This window comes from Dermacentor silvarum, chromosome 6, assembly GCF_013339745.2.
Source record: "Dermacentor silvarum isolate Dsil-2018 chromosome 6, BIME_Dsil_1.4, whole genome shotgun sequence".
In the NCBI taxonomy this organism is placed as follows: domain Eukaryota; kingdom Metazoa; phylum Arthropoda; class Arachnida; order Ixodida; family Ixodidae; genus Dermacentor; species Dermacentor silvarum.
Window position 1 is genome coordinate 83045548 of NC_051159.1, and position 13502 is coordinate 83059049.

The 13502-nt window shown below is 46.0% G+C and overlaps 1 protein-coding gene across 4 annotated transcripts in view; it reads left to right on the forward strand.

The window, feature by feature from the left end:
* Positions 1-13215, forward strand: part of LOC119455681 (uncharacterized) — a 106565-nt gene extending 93350 nt beyond the window's left edge. For all 4 annotated transcript variants that reach the window (XM_049668945.1, XM_049668947.1, XM_037717107.2 and 1 more), the window contains 3 exons: positions 63-154; positions 5044-5188; positions 11755-13215. In XM_049668945.1, the coding sequence (XP_049524902.1) occupies positions 63-154; positions 5044-5188; positions 11755-11797 (280 nt within the window). In that variant the 3' untranslated portion in view covers positions 11798-13215. The remainder of the gene's footprint in view (positions 1-62; positions 155-5043; positions 5189-11754) is intronic.
* Positions 13216-13502: the final 287 nt, after the last annotated feature.

The following is a 13502-nucleotide window of genomic DNA, read 5'->3' on the forward strand; positions in this document are numbered from 1 at the left end:
TTTTGTGATGGTCAAGTCCATCATAAGTTGGCTCAAGTGCAGTTATGAACTTGGTATTGCAGAGTGTTTTCCAAGTCCTCAGGATCCAAGCGCCAGCCATCAGAAGTAATGTTGCCCTTCCTTGGATCGTTCGAGAATGAGGGCAAAATAGATGGTAAGTTCTTTGCTGCTTTGGTAGTTCATTGGTGAGGAATTCCCTTTCTTCTCGCATAATAGTCTGTGTAAGACTGTTTGTCTTTGTACAGTGTGCTATATAAATGTACGGAGCTAATGAAAATGATATAATTTATTCCCTGTAAAAAAAAACAATAATATAAATTGCTCCTGTTTAAGGCAGGCCAGCCTTGTTGTAATTTTTCTTTCTGGCTTTATATGAATTTTTATTATGGCTGTCTCTGACCAGGTCTTGCTCAATAGGAATGAAAATCTGGGTGAGTTTGTGCATATATGAGTTTGTGGCAAGTGCCCCTTTTGGCACCCCCTGCCGACGCCCATGAACTGAGAGCAAACAATACTCGCTTCGCTGTACCTGATATCATCTCTGGTCTTGCTATTTGAGTTCGGTATAAACAGTAGAATGCTTATTGAACTAATGCATGGCCAACCAAAATTTATATTTGCGTCATTGTATCGAATGAATTGTTATATTCATGTTTGTTTTGATGTGGTTCAATTGTAACATGAAGGCTGCGAGTAGTATTTTGTCAAGCATTTCGGAGGTGTTTTCTATTCTGAAATTAAAGGCAATTGTTTTTAGCAGTGATGAAAACCACAACTTATCCAGCAAAGGTGAAGTATTTGCCTTAAAATGTTTGAATGGAGCTGGGGGACTCCACTGCCACGCCGTGCATTCTCACGATGGCTGTTTGATCTGGATGATAGGCCTCCTATGCTAGAGTTTTTGAAACCGCCAGAGATGAAAGTTTATAATAGAGTTTATCAGTTTATCATGGGTTCTCAAGGTGGGTTCCGTGGAACCCAGGGGTTCCGCAGGCCCCTCCTCAGGGTACCGCTAACCACTGATAAATTTTCCCTGGTTCCGTGCTTGCCAAGTGGCTAAGACAGCGAAAGCGAGGTGCACGTGATCCAAAGAACCTCCATTACCCTATCCTGAGTGTCGAAAAGCATCATCACAGTGCGTAACAGAAATGTACGAACTGCGAAATAAATCCACCAGCAGCTTGTAGCCACACAGCCTCCGAAAACTGGCCTCGCGCCTTAGCTTTTGCACTTAAATCTCGGAGGCCGTAACATCTACCATGCGCATTTCTTCCGTTTGTAGATCAGGCCAATAGCGTGTGCATTGATGTACTCGTCGGTGGATTACAAAATAAATATGCGGAGCATCGCAAATGCGCGACAAAAAAGTGCAAAAACTGCTCTAGCGTACAACCGAAACGAAGTGGTGGAGTCCGCATCCGTTCGCATCGTCATTTGTCGTCAGCGGAAATCGTACGTGAAACGTGTCTGACAGCAACGCCGGAACGCTTCGTGCAATTATTTAGTGTTGCGTTTATCACCGCACATTTAATACCACCGCGTTGGCGGTAGGCCACGTGCCTTCATAACTGCGTAGTCGCAATCTATGATCGTGTCGATTAGAAAGCCTACGTGCAACGCTCCCTAGCATTGATTGATAGCCACCACGGTTTCGTCTGCAGCGGTTGCGGCAAACTGGTTTCGCTTTGAAGTGCAAAGCTGTCAAAGATGAAGCGCAGCTGCTATATCGCGATGGACGGACGATTTGTTAGCGACCAGCTCACGGGCGACGGTATAATCAGGATGTACGCGTGGTAGTGAAAAGCGTGTCTCCGATAAAGTCGCGCGCAGCGTGCTCGTTGCGAGAGTTATTATATAATAAGAGTCATGAGGTGACAAGAATTGCAGCTTCCACAATGCTCGTGTACAAAATAGGAACACGATTTGCTGATTCATTCAGTAAATAAAAGCTGTTGACATAGTAAGCATTAGTTTATTGTTTTCTTGATACCCTCGATAATTCGACATTCGGTGAATTCGGTCATTTTTTTTCTTTTCGGTCCCGTGAAATCTGAATGAGGTTTTACTGTACTCAAAGTAAAGTCGGCACTAATTTTGATCTCTTATGATGAAATGGTATATGTGTCGTTGTGCAATAAGCACTGAAAACTCATTCTTTCCCGGCATATGTCTTGGTTGCGATGCATATGTCTTGGTTCATAACAATTGCACCCAGTTTGGACCACGTGTGTTCCACGTCGCTGTCAAACTAGACTGCCGAACACCACCGTTGGCCCCAAACATGTTGCGCGCTAAGCCTAGATAAGCAGGGGGTTCCCTGGGACCAACATGCTTTGAGAACCCCTGTTCTAGATTACAATAGCTTGTATACCTTTGCACCGTTGAGGCAGATAAATGTGCCAAAGCTTGTTGCTCCTGCTTACAGAGGCAACTTGCCTTTGTTGTAAAATTGGTTGCAATAAAAGAATTGCTTCATCCCTCTTGCAAAGGAATTGGTCAGAACACAAAAATGTTTTCATGGTGCACACTGGTCCTTGGAAAAAACCCTTGAATTTCTTGAGCAATGCAGTCTAAGACCACACTCACCTTTGATCCACATGGCATGCCTTCGTGGCATTCACATCCTCTTGGACCATCTGTCTCCTGTCTCCCTTCCACCGTTTCTTCAGCACCGTTGTACTCTTGTTTCAGAAGAGCATAAGGGAGAAAGATGCGCGAGGCTGGTGATGCAACGAGATAACACTCGCGCTTTGTCTTTGAAGTTAATATGCAGCGGGTGCTAGGTCATCCCACTGCAGGCGATGCTATCAGCTGCGGTGAACTGGACTGGAGGCGAAAGCTTCGTTTCCTACCATCGATGTAAAATATTGACACGGCATGAAAACGTATCTTCGGTCGGGGACTCTCAAGTGTAGAAAAAAAGCTTATTTTACATCGTGAAATTCGTTGCTTTTTCTCGTTGCGCGATAATGCAAATAGCTTTACGGCCCGCCCCTTCCGTGCAAGAAAAATGTGTCAGCGACTGTACTTATTTGCATAAAAGGTACAATTTCAATACGACACCATAAAGTGCCAATTTGACCAACTTGTGTCTGAGTTTAGCTATAGTGTTTTGGAAACATTGTTACAGTAAATAATTGCTATATGGAATGCCACTCTGCACCCTTCAAAAAGCTTGACAGGGTCTTGAAAGTCCTTGAATATCCTTGAATTCCGGTCTGTGAGACCTGTACGAACCCTGGCTTTGCTTGAAGGGTGAAGCAATGACAGCAATAGCAAGCACACGCCTGTGGTGCTGCCCAGCGTAAACAGCATAGAGAAGAGGCTATCGGGCGTCATAGATACATATATCCAAGACAACGATCCGTCTGTTTGTGGCGAGAGTGCATCATTAGAGCTCCGGCAGCATGGCGTGCTCAGACTAGAGCACTGCACGGGCTCGGGCTTACCCGAAAACCCGGGCCCGGCCCGGCCCATGGGCCGGGCCGGGCCGGGTTCGAGTCGGGCTCGGGCCGGGCTCGGGCTTAAGGTAAAGGGGTGGCGGGCTGGGCCGGGCGGGTAACGTAGATTATTTCCGGGCCCGGGCCGGGCCCGGGTCTAGCCACTGTTTTGATCGGGCTCGGGCGGGCCGCCCAATGTAAAAACGGGCCCGGGCCGGGCCCGGGCCGCAAAAATCGGCCCGTGCAGTGCTCTAGCTCAGACCACACATGTGCCATGGCACCACCGAGTGGTGACAGTTGTCACGTACCAGGAACGCCAACCAAGTTTGACAGCAAGACACTTCCAAGCCCTGCCATTTTTACTATCCTTCCAAGTGTCTGTGGTGCTGGGCATATTGTCTGCACAATTATTCAGTGCTAAAATAACTGATAGCTAAATAGTAAATATACTAATTGCAACAAATACACGTCTTGAAGAGCACAATTCCTTTAATAAACCAAGGTTTTCTAACCTTTCTATGCCTACTATATTAACCATTAGGTAGGCAGAGTATCGCCATCTTGCGGATTAGTGTAATATGTATTGCATGACGTACATACACTGGACAAATTTTTGCTGGGGCTCGGCGCAAAACACTTTCCTGTGAAAAGGAAAGCAACACGGTTACATACCACACTGCTGCATTTCAGCGTGTTATAAATTTAACATTGCCCTTGAAGGGTCCCTAAACCATCTCTGAGATTTTTTAACACATTTTATTTTAGATCGATGTATGCATTGTGTACAGTTTGCTGTGACAATAGTCTTTTGCAAACAAGGCAGAGCTATGTGCCATGGGGAAACCACAAATTAAAAAAAGTTGTGCGCTCCTCTTCAGGCTACTCTTCAGATGTCATTACATTGAATGACACCTGTAGGATGATGCATGTAACACCACCAGGGTAAAAGTTGTCAATTTAGGTAATTCATCTACAGGGACATCAGTGCTGATGTCTCTGCTAGCACACTTTTGCGATGCAGGTCGCGAGCATCGTCTCGCTTGCCTGTCATGCGCAATGTTACCTCATGTAGCATGTATTGTACTTTGTGTGTTGTAGCAGCAGTGTGCAGCCAAAAAGCGCAGAGTCTTGGTAACTGAAAGTTGGTAGTGTCTTCAAACAAGAAAAGAGTGCCACCGTGACGTTCGACACTGACAGTGTCCACATGCCTCCTGGAGAAGTAAATGGTGAGGAGAGAAATCCTGTGGGGAGGGTAGCGAAGGCAAGAGAAACTGCTTGCTCTCCTACGAGCTGAGTTTTTTTGTTCATGTTTGCCCCTTTTGCAGATAAGTACCCATATGCGCTGTTCTAGTTTCATTAAGCCCTTGCTTGTTATCGTGTCATATGTTGTCACTCCACGCAATAACTGTAATGTTGTTTCTGTCAGGTCAGCAAGTCTGTCCTTGCAAAACATTTGTGGTCTCGTTACACAGTGCGATAATTCGTTTTTGACTACACCAAGCTTGTCAGACCTGGCAGTGATGACTGACCATGCACGACGTGCACACCTCCCTTTTTATGAGCTCACTTCTGTTTGGTACTTTTTCTTTTTTTGCGATGCCAGAGGTCAGATTGTCTGCAAGCCTGGTGGAGCAGGTGTTCACAAAGACCGTCTCTCAGGCAGTTGTTGCGGTCATAGCCAGCGGTGGTGCCACGGCAGAACTTATCCAGTCATCTACTGAGGCCTCTTTTGCACCCCTGGAAGACCTGTAAGTTGTTCTGCTCCATCTGGCCAAGCTGCAGGGAATCCATGCTTCTCGGCAGGAATTCTAGGACTGGCACCAATTTGGCACATCCGTCTTCAAAATCGGTACCACGGAAAAAGCATTGGCATTTAAGTTAAAGAGTTCCAAACTGCTTGCCGCAATATTTTTGCGAAATTGTTACCTGAAACGTCAAGAGTATTTCGTAGCACACTTTATCTCTGAAGTTGTGCTAGATTTACTATTGTTGCTAAGAAAACAAACTTCATCTCTGCTTGGCTTCAATTTCGCATTTGCAACAGGTTCCTTATAGTGAAACATTTGAGAAGTTAAACTGCACAAAGCTCGAGCACAATTCACATCAAAAAATTTAAAACAACTTGTCCACATTTATTTCTGGCCACTGAGAGCATATTGGTATGAAAAATACTGTGAAATGAAAATTGAGGTAAAGTTGTTAGTATGGTAGTTACCTAATTATTAATTGATTTGTTGAACTATCCACAACTGAAAACTGACCCTCCCAATTTCAGAATCTTTGACAGGTGGCAAATCACGCCGAACCTGGCAATAAAGGTGCTGATCGCAGTGTACCTGCATAGCGCCAATTATGGCTATGCGCGGAGCAGGGATCGAGTCACGGGATGGCGCGGTCCGTGTTTTCCTCATCGTGCAGAATGGCCTTCCAATAACCCATCTGCTGCAAATATGGAAAAGCCCTTCTGTATTTTGAAGGAAAACTGGAAAGCAATACTCTCTATGCAATATAAGATTTGTCGTGTAGCACAGGTTCACTATTGAACTGAGAACCTCATTGGTATTCAGTACAACATAACATCACCAATTTAACTTCAGATGGAGAAGGGCACTTTATTTTATTCAACAGAAATTCTATTGATGAAAAAATATTTCCCAGACCTTCATAGACTAGAACTGAGCTGTAATCAGTGCTGGCAGGCTAATTTGGAGTTTCCAATAATAAGAGTAGATTGTACTGTCTGTCTTAATTTTTATGTACCTTAATTACTAATAGCTTGCTACATTCTTGGTATGCAATGCTGTGCGACTCATGAGCAAGCATGTGCAGCACCGTGTTTTATCGCACAAAATTTGTAAGCTTCACTTTTTGTGATCAATTTTCTCATCGTCGATATTCGATTTGATGTGCAGCTCTTTTTTCTTGCTTAGATTCATTATTTGATTCAACATCTACTATTCGGTATTTATGCTCCCCTAATTTCAAGCCATCAAACTAAGTGTATCAAAAATATGCGTTGGGCTTTGTGGGATAAAATATTAGGGAGTTTTAGAAAAAGGGGATCTAAAGTTAAGGATGCTATCGGCCAGGTGTACAGAAGAATGCAAAGAGAGTACAAGCGACTGCAGAAGGTGTAAAAAGAAGTTTGGGCTTTTGGCAGAGGTGTGTGAATACTTGAATACAGTTACACCTCGATATAACAAAGTGTTTAACTCTTCGTAACTTTTTGTCCATAGTACATCATATATTTAGAACCTCAACATAACGAAATGTGTTTATACACGATTTCAGTAAAACGAAATTTCGCTGCTGCCGCAAAGGAATACAGAGACAATAAGTGGAAACTTCCACATACGCAGATGATCAAATGGTTGTACAGTATAGACCACTTATAACGTAACCGTTCATAGTGCAGAACTGGCTGAAACGCGGTCTTTTCCGACTCCAGTTTACCCTCCCATAGAATTCCATGTACAGTGGAATCTCGATGATACGAATCTCACGGGGTCACGAAAAATATTCGTATTAGCCGAAATTCGTATCATCGAAACAATTAAAACTACCTAAATTAAGGGGGGATGTGGGGATCAGATCGCGAAAATCGCGAGAAAAATCTATTTTTGAAAACCACGCGTTTCGGTATCTTCAACGCCTAATCTACGCTATATCAAATTGGTTTCGCTGAAAACACACTAAAAAAGGCCGAAAAATATTAATTCATCAGTGCGCAGGGCGAGAAAACAGCTTTACATCACGCAAAAACACCGCAGTTCACGGACACATATCTCGTATTTCCCGCCACGAGCGCCGCCATCTTGGTATCGTTCGAAAGCTCAAAGTTTCGCAGTTCTGCTTCTCAATTCGTCCGTCGTCGCCATCTTGTAACAAACGCACAAACACAAAAGAAGGGCGGGTCTGCGATAGGTACACACGGGCCCTCCGATGAAAGCGAGCCTCCGATTGGCTGCCATGCTGAAAGGCGTCTTTCCATTAGTTACTGCTGTGGCAGGTTGCACGATGGCAACCGCAGTTGTCTGCTTCGTAAACCACGCCAGCATCTTCACTTGCCACGCAGAATTCGGATTACTGAGAGCTCGCAGTATCTGATGGATCGTCGCTCGTTGGAGAAGAAATTTTGGACGAAGCACGCCTTCGGAATACGGAAGCGCAAGCCTCCCACGGCACGAAAAACACGGCGATTAGCGGGAGAAGCGGAGGAGCACCCGACTGAACGTGCCGCGCTACCGTGCACCGTGGATTACGTGTCGCACTATCTTGCACCGCGCGATTCCAGCAGCGAAACTGACAATCGCCCTGTGCCATCGGCACCGATAACGCGGTCGACGGAAGACGTGCCAACGGAGGCTCCCGCGCCTCGGTGTACGGCCGCGCGAATCAGCCGAGATCGTATCTCGGTAGACATTGCTCGCTGCGACTAGGCAAAATGGTGCAAACGCAAAAAACGCGGCCCGAAGCACAGCAGCCACTCCGCCCGATGACATGCGGGAAAGGAGGAAAAGCAGCAAAAGCGCCACCGCTTCAAACTCTTCGCGCCCAGTCGCGGCCTCCGCGCTGCCAGGCGTAATAAGTGGTTCGTATGGAAAGGGAAAGGTTGGCACTATTAAAGCCCCTATATATAAAAAGTAGCAACACTCTCCTCCGCCGCCTTCCTTCCTCCTCACTTCTCCTCTCTTTCGCACTCCTTTTTCGACTGTTGCGCCGCCTACACCGCTTGAAACACGTGCACTTGTTTATCTTTCGCCGCTGATCAGTTTCGACGATCGCCGACTGTGTTCGCCGCTATCTTTGTGCTCCTCGCAGTCGGTAGACGCTTCTCGGGCGAAAATGGCGATGGAGCGTGATATAAACAAACGCAGCCAGCGCCCGGCGGCGCGACGGTCCACGTGATGCCATTAGGCCAATACCGACGCGGCGTCGGCCTCGGACAGGGTGTGCGAAGAGGCGGCAGCATTCTTCAAAGCGAGACGCTACTTTTTATATAAGGGGCTTTAGGCACTATCTTCTGCAGCCCTTGAGGGAGCACGGCTCAGCGCCAGCGTCCGTGCCTCCGCACCAAAAGAGAAAGGGAGAAGGCGCGTGACTGCGCACTGTTCTATTTCGCGGCCGTCGGTGGGGCGGCGTTTATTCGTATCAACTGACGTGGGTCGAAAATCGATTCGTAATAACCGTTCTCTAGCATGTTGAAAAGTAATGGCACTCGGCCGGGACCACAGAAAAATTCGTATCATCCGGAAATTCGTATTAGCCGTGATCGTGTCATCGAGATTCCACTGTATACGTATACCGTTTACAGTGCGGCCGCGTGAGACCAAATACCGGTTATAATGCGGATTCCACAGGAAAATCTCGCCAACAAGGGTGGTAGCTGAGCATGCTTCTCAACGAGGTGCACCCACCGATGGGGAGAGGAGATCGAGGGCGATGCGGAGGAGGAGCATGAGATGTGGAGCATGAGTCCAAGGACGATAAAATCGTCGCCACGCGCCATATGTGCGAGTGAAAGCACGCGGGGGACATGCACCTTCATGGAGAACGAACGTAGAGCGGAGAGCAAACGCGACTTCCTTCCTAGCAAGAGGCCATGAGGGTATGGGAGGGGGGCGACGCTGTGCTGTGGCACCAAATGCGTATCTTGCAACCGGGCGCAAGGGTAACTAACTGGCGACGCAATCTCCCACGCGAAAGGAGCAAAGCAGGAGGAGGGAGGGAGGGAGGGAGGGGGGTGGGCGTCTTCTACTTGGCCAACAAATGCGTTCTTGATCTTGCTGAGCGCGTGCACAGCCCATGCGCCCTGTTTGAGGTAATCTGCCACGTGTGCAAAGAGCGGCCGTGCCTGAGATAGTGTGATATCATGTGCGCTATCTTCCTGCGCGTTTAGTACTGAAGGTTGCTTAATCTCAAGTTTCAGAGATGCATTGAAGCGAGATGCAAACGAAGCATTCGCACCTTTCTGCTTACGCTTTTCGTGAGAGCGTTGTCACACTGCGGGCGACACAATCGGGAGCGGGGGCGAAGCGGTGGACGCTACAGCATGGCTGGCTTTGCTTCTTACCGCCGGTGTAAGCATTTCATCATATCACGCGAATTTGACCTTTTATGCAAATAAGTACAGTTGTCAGTGTTATTTTACACTGACAAGGGCACAAAATTTTCTTAATTATCGGGCAATTGACAAAACCAAATTTTGAACGAGAAGAACTGTTTGTTGAAACCGAACCTTTCATGTCGACTATCAAATTCAACAAACTGAGTTCTTCTCGTTCAAAATTTGGTTTTGTCGATTGCCCGATAATTCAGAAAATTTTGTGCCCTTGTTAGTGTAAAATAACACTGACAACTGTACTTATTTGCATAAAAGGTCAAATTTAATGCAACGAAGCTCCGATATAACGAAGCGAATTGCCGATTTTCCTGACTGTGTTATATTGAGATTTAACTGTATCACTGAATCCAATCGAATAGTGGATGGGTTCTCAAAGTGGGTTCCGCAGGCCTCTGCTCGGGGTTCTGCGAGCCACTGATAAATTTTCCGTGGTCCAGCGCTCGCCAAGTGGCTAAAACGGCGAACACGAGGTGCGCTCGATCCACACAACCCCCATTACCCACGCCCGAGTGTCAAAAAGCACATCACAGTGCATAAGGGCAGCGCGCGAACTGCGTAATAAATCCGCAACCAGCTTGTAGCCACCCAACCTCCTGAAATGGGCAGCCATGAGCAGTGCACCTAAGCTTTCGCACTTCAATCTCGGAGGCCGTAATTTAGCACCATGCGCATTTCTCCCGTTTGTAGACAGGGTAGGTGCCGATTGCGTGCGCACGGACGTATACGTCGGCGGAATAAAAAAATTAATGCGTGGAGCACCGCAAATGCGTGCTGCAAAAGAGCAAAAATGGCGCTAGGGTCCTCAGCAGCAATCGTATGCGATACGTGACTGGCAGCAACGCCGAAAAGCTTCGCGTATAATTGTGCCCTCAAAGCTTTTATTCTTGCGTTAATCGCCGCGCGTAACACCGTGTTGGCGGCTAGCCGCGTGCCTTCACAAGTGCGTAGTCATCATCCATGGTCACGTCGATAGCCACCACAGTTTTGCCCGCAGCGGTTGTGGTTGTGGCAGTTTTGTTTCGACTCGGTGAGCGCGTCGGCTGCGTGCCTTCACCATCCATGATCGCATCGATAGCGACCGTGGTTTCGTGCGCACTTGTTGCAGCATACGGTAGTTTCATTTTGACTTGGTGCGTGCTTTGGCCGCCTGCCTTCTGACGCAAGGCCGCCGTCCATGATCGCGTCGTTAACAGCCGCGGTTTTGTCCGCAGCAGTTGCGGCAAGCAGTAGTTTCGCTTTGACGCAGTGCAAGGCTGTCGAAGATGAAGAGCACCGGCTACATCACGATGGACGGGCAATTTGTTGGCAACCAGCTGACTAGTGAAAAAATAATCGGGATGTGCTTGCGGTAGTGAAAAGCGTGTCTCAGATGAAGACCCGCGGTGCGAAGGATATCGTGAGGCCTTTGCCGCTGGTAGCTGTAATCAGTCATGAGATGAGAATTTCAGCTGCCGCACTGCTCTTGTGCGAAATAGAAGCAAGATTTGCTGATTCATTCATTAAATAAAAGCGTGTTGACGTAGTAAGCATTCACTTATTGTTTATTTGATGCCCTGGATAATTGGACATTCGGTTAATTAGGACATTTTCATTCGGTTAATGCGGGGGGGGGTTCCTTGGCGCTTGATGGAGCTTAGCAGGGTTCCCTGGAACGAACATGCTTGAGAGCCCCTGGAATAGTGAATATTCAAATAATTTGATTCACAAGTGGTATATCTACTATTCAATATATTCGGGTCCGTGCAGTGCCACATCTCACATGCGCTACAGAGCCCCTCATGCTATATCCCAACCAAGCAAGCATGTCACTTCGTTTTCGGCACAAAAGCAGAGCCGAGCACGCCGCGGGTGGATTACCCCTGCTGACACTGTAGCGGACTTTGTCACTAGTGTGTGCTGTCAGCTCCGCAAGCTTTTTTAGGGGAAGGCTCCATGGAAAAGCTGCTTATCCACACAGTTTTCGTAAGCATTGTGTAAAAGAGCAGAGTATTGTGTTGGTCAGGCATGCCAGAACACTATGCAAGTGCCACACGTGTGCTCAGACTTTTGAAAAAAAAAAAATAGGTCTTTTCAGTGATCCTCTGCCCCGTAAGCTACTGTGAAGGAATAGAGTACATTAGTATATACTACATAGTGTATTGCAGTTATGATTGGAGGTTTCAACATATGCCGATTCATTGTTCTTTGCAGAACCTTTCTGAGCCGACTGAGCCTCTCCGAACTTCCTGAATGAGGCATTCCATTGGACTACTTGTATGCCTGTGCCCTGCAACCTGAAACAGGCTTGTCAATGTCTCAGAATGCATTTGCTCGAGTTGAAAAAAACAGCCGTTGATGGAACCAAAGCTGGTGCTTGGTGCTCTTCCTTTCTGAAACACCTTGGTTTTTGTGAAGTTGGTCCATGTGAAGTTAGGACTTTAAGATCCTTTCAACATAAATAACTTTGCAAATAACATTGAGTGGGTGGTTTATGAAGCTAAGAAACCAATAAGTAACGATGCACCGTAACATTATGCCTAGTGGTTGATGAACAGTCATAAAAACTAAATTTTATCTGGGGTAGGATTCCATTTCAAGTAGCAATAAGAATACTGCTTTCCCATTGTTGCAGAAACATAGTAGTAGTAAAAATACTGAGCACCATTCCCGGCTCTTGCTCCCATGCAAACTGAATAGTGAAAGCATAAAATTGAGGATATTGTATAGTTGGCATCAATTTTTTCTTGAAACCCTAGGTAGTTTTGAGATTTTAGGCTACTGCACTATTAAAGAAAAAGTTCAAAAATTTTTATGATTATCATAATTAATTTGGAATATGTCGTTAGCATAGGTGAAGTGCGCACACACACACAAAAAGTACAGACAAAAAAAAGTTACTGTCGAAGAGACAAACAGGGCCTGCAGTCCCAATTAGTAGTAAGTGCCATCTATATGGCTGTCATCATGGCAGTTATTATTGTGCCTGTCATGTGAGTGGAAGGCACCCAACACTGCAATAAATAAGGAAATGCTCTGACAAGAAATATTGTGAATGTGAGCTTGGACTCTTTGTTCATGTTCAGTATTCTTGTAACTGTACAACATTTTTTGAAGTGGCACCCTTGATTGGGATGATGTAGCAATTCTATTGCAATTATTTTTATTTATTCACATCAATAATGGTCAGAGCAGGACTAATGAATCTTATCACCCAGATTGGCCAGTAATTTAGGTGGGTCACAAGAATGCAGAATTGAGTGAAAGAAAGAGATCTTGACATGTATATTAACCCTGTATTCTTAAAGGCATTAGCAAATGTATGTGTTCCTTTCCAATATGGTTGCTCTCGGATGAAGATTACATGAACGTCTGACACTTGTGCCTTGAGCACGTTGTGTGTTTGTTCTGTCCATTTCATTTTGTAGCGCAAATGTATGTATTTATGTTGGATGCACAACTAGTGCTGACTCGTTTTTCATTTTTAGTTTATATGTGTGTGTCACATTGTAAATAATTTTGGTGCTGGTCGTACAAGTCTTTTGATGTATGTATTTATGCAACTTACTGAAGGTCCACATTTGTATTTTTTAAGGGACTTGGAAGTATTTTATCTTCAAAGTATGTGTAGTTTTTATTGTTTTTATAGTTTTTGAAATAAAATTTCATGACTCATTGTGTTGCTTTGACTTTCATGAACGGAATGGATGGAATTGCTGTTATTTATGGCATCATGGTATTTCTGTGGCGACCAGTGCACATCCAAACCCTACATAACCTGTGAGGCATGGTAGTCGCACAGATTTTGAAGTAAGATTGTGCACATTTTGCTGTAACGCCCGACCCACATGGAGCGATTTTCTTGCGACAAACTGGTGAACGGCCGTGCGCGGCGTCCACCCGGCGGCCGGCGGCTGTTCGCCGACGATCAAGGCGGGCTAGATATTGTTTGCCGGCGATCC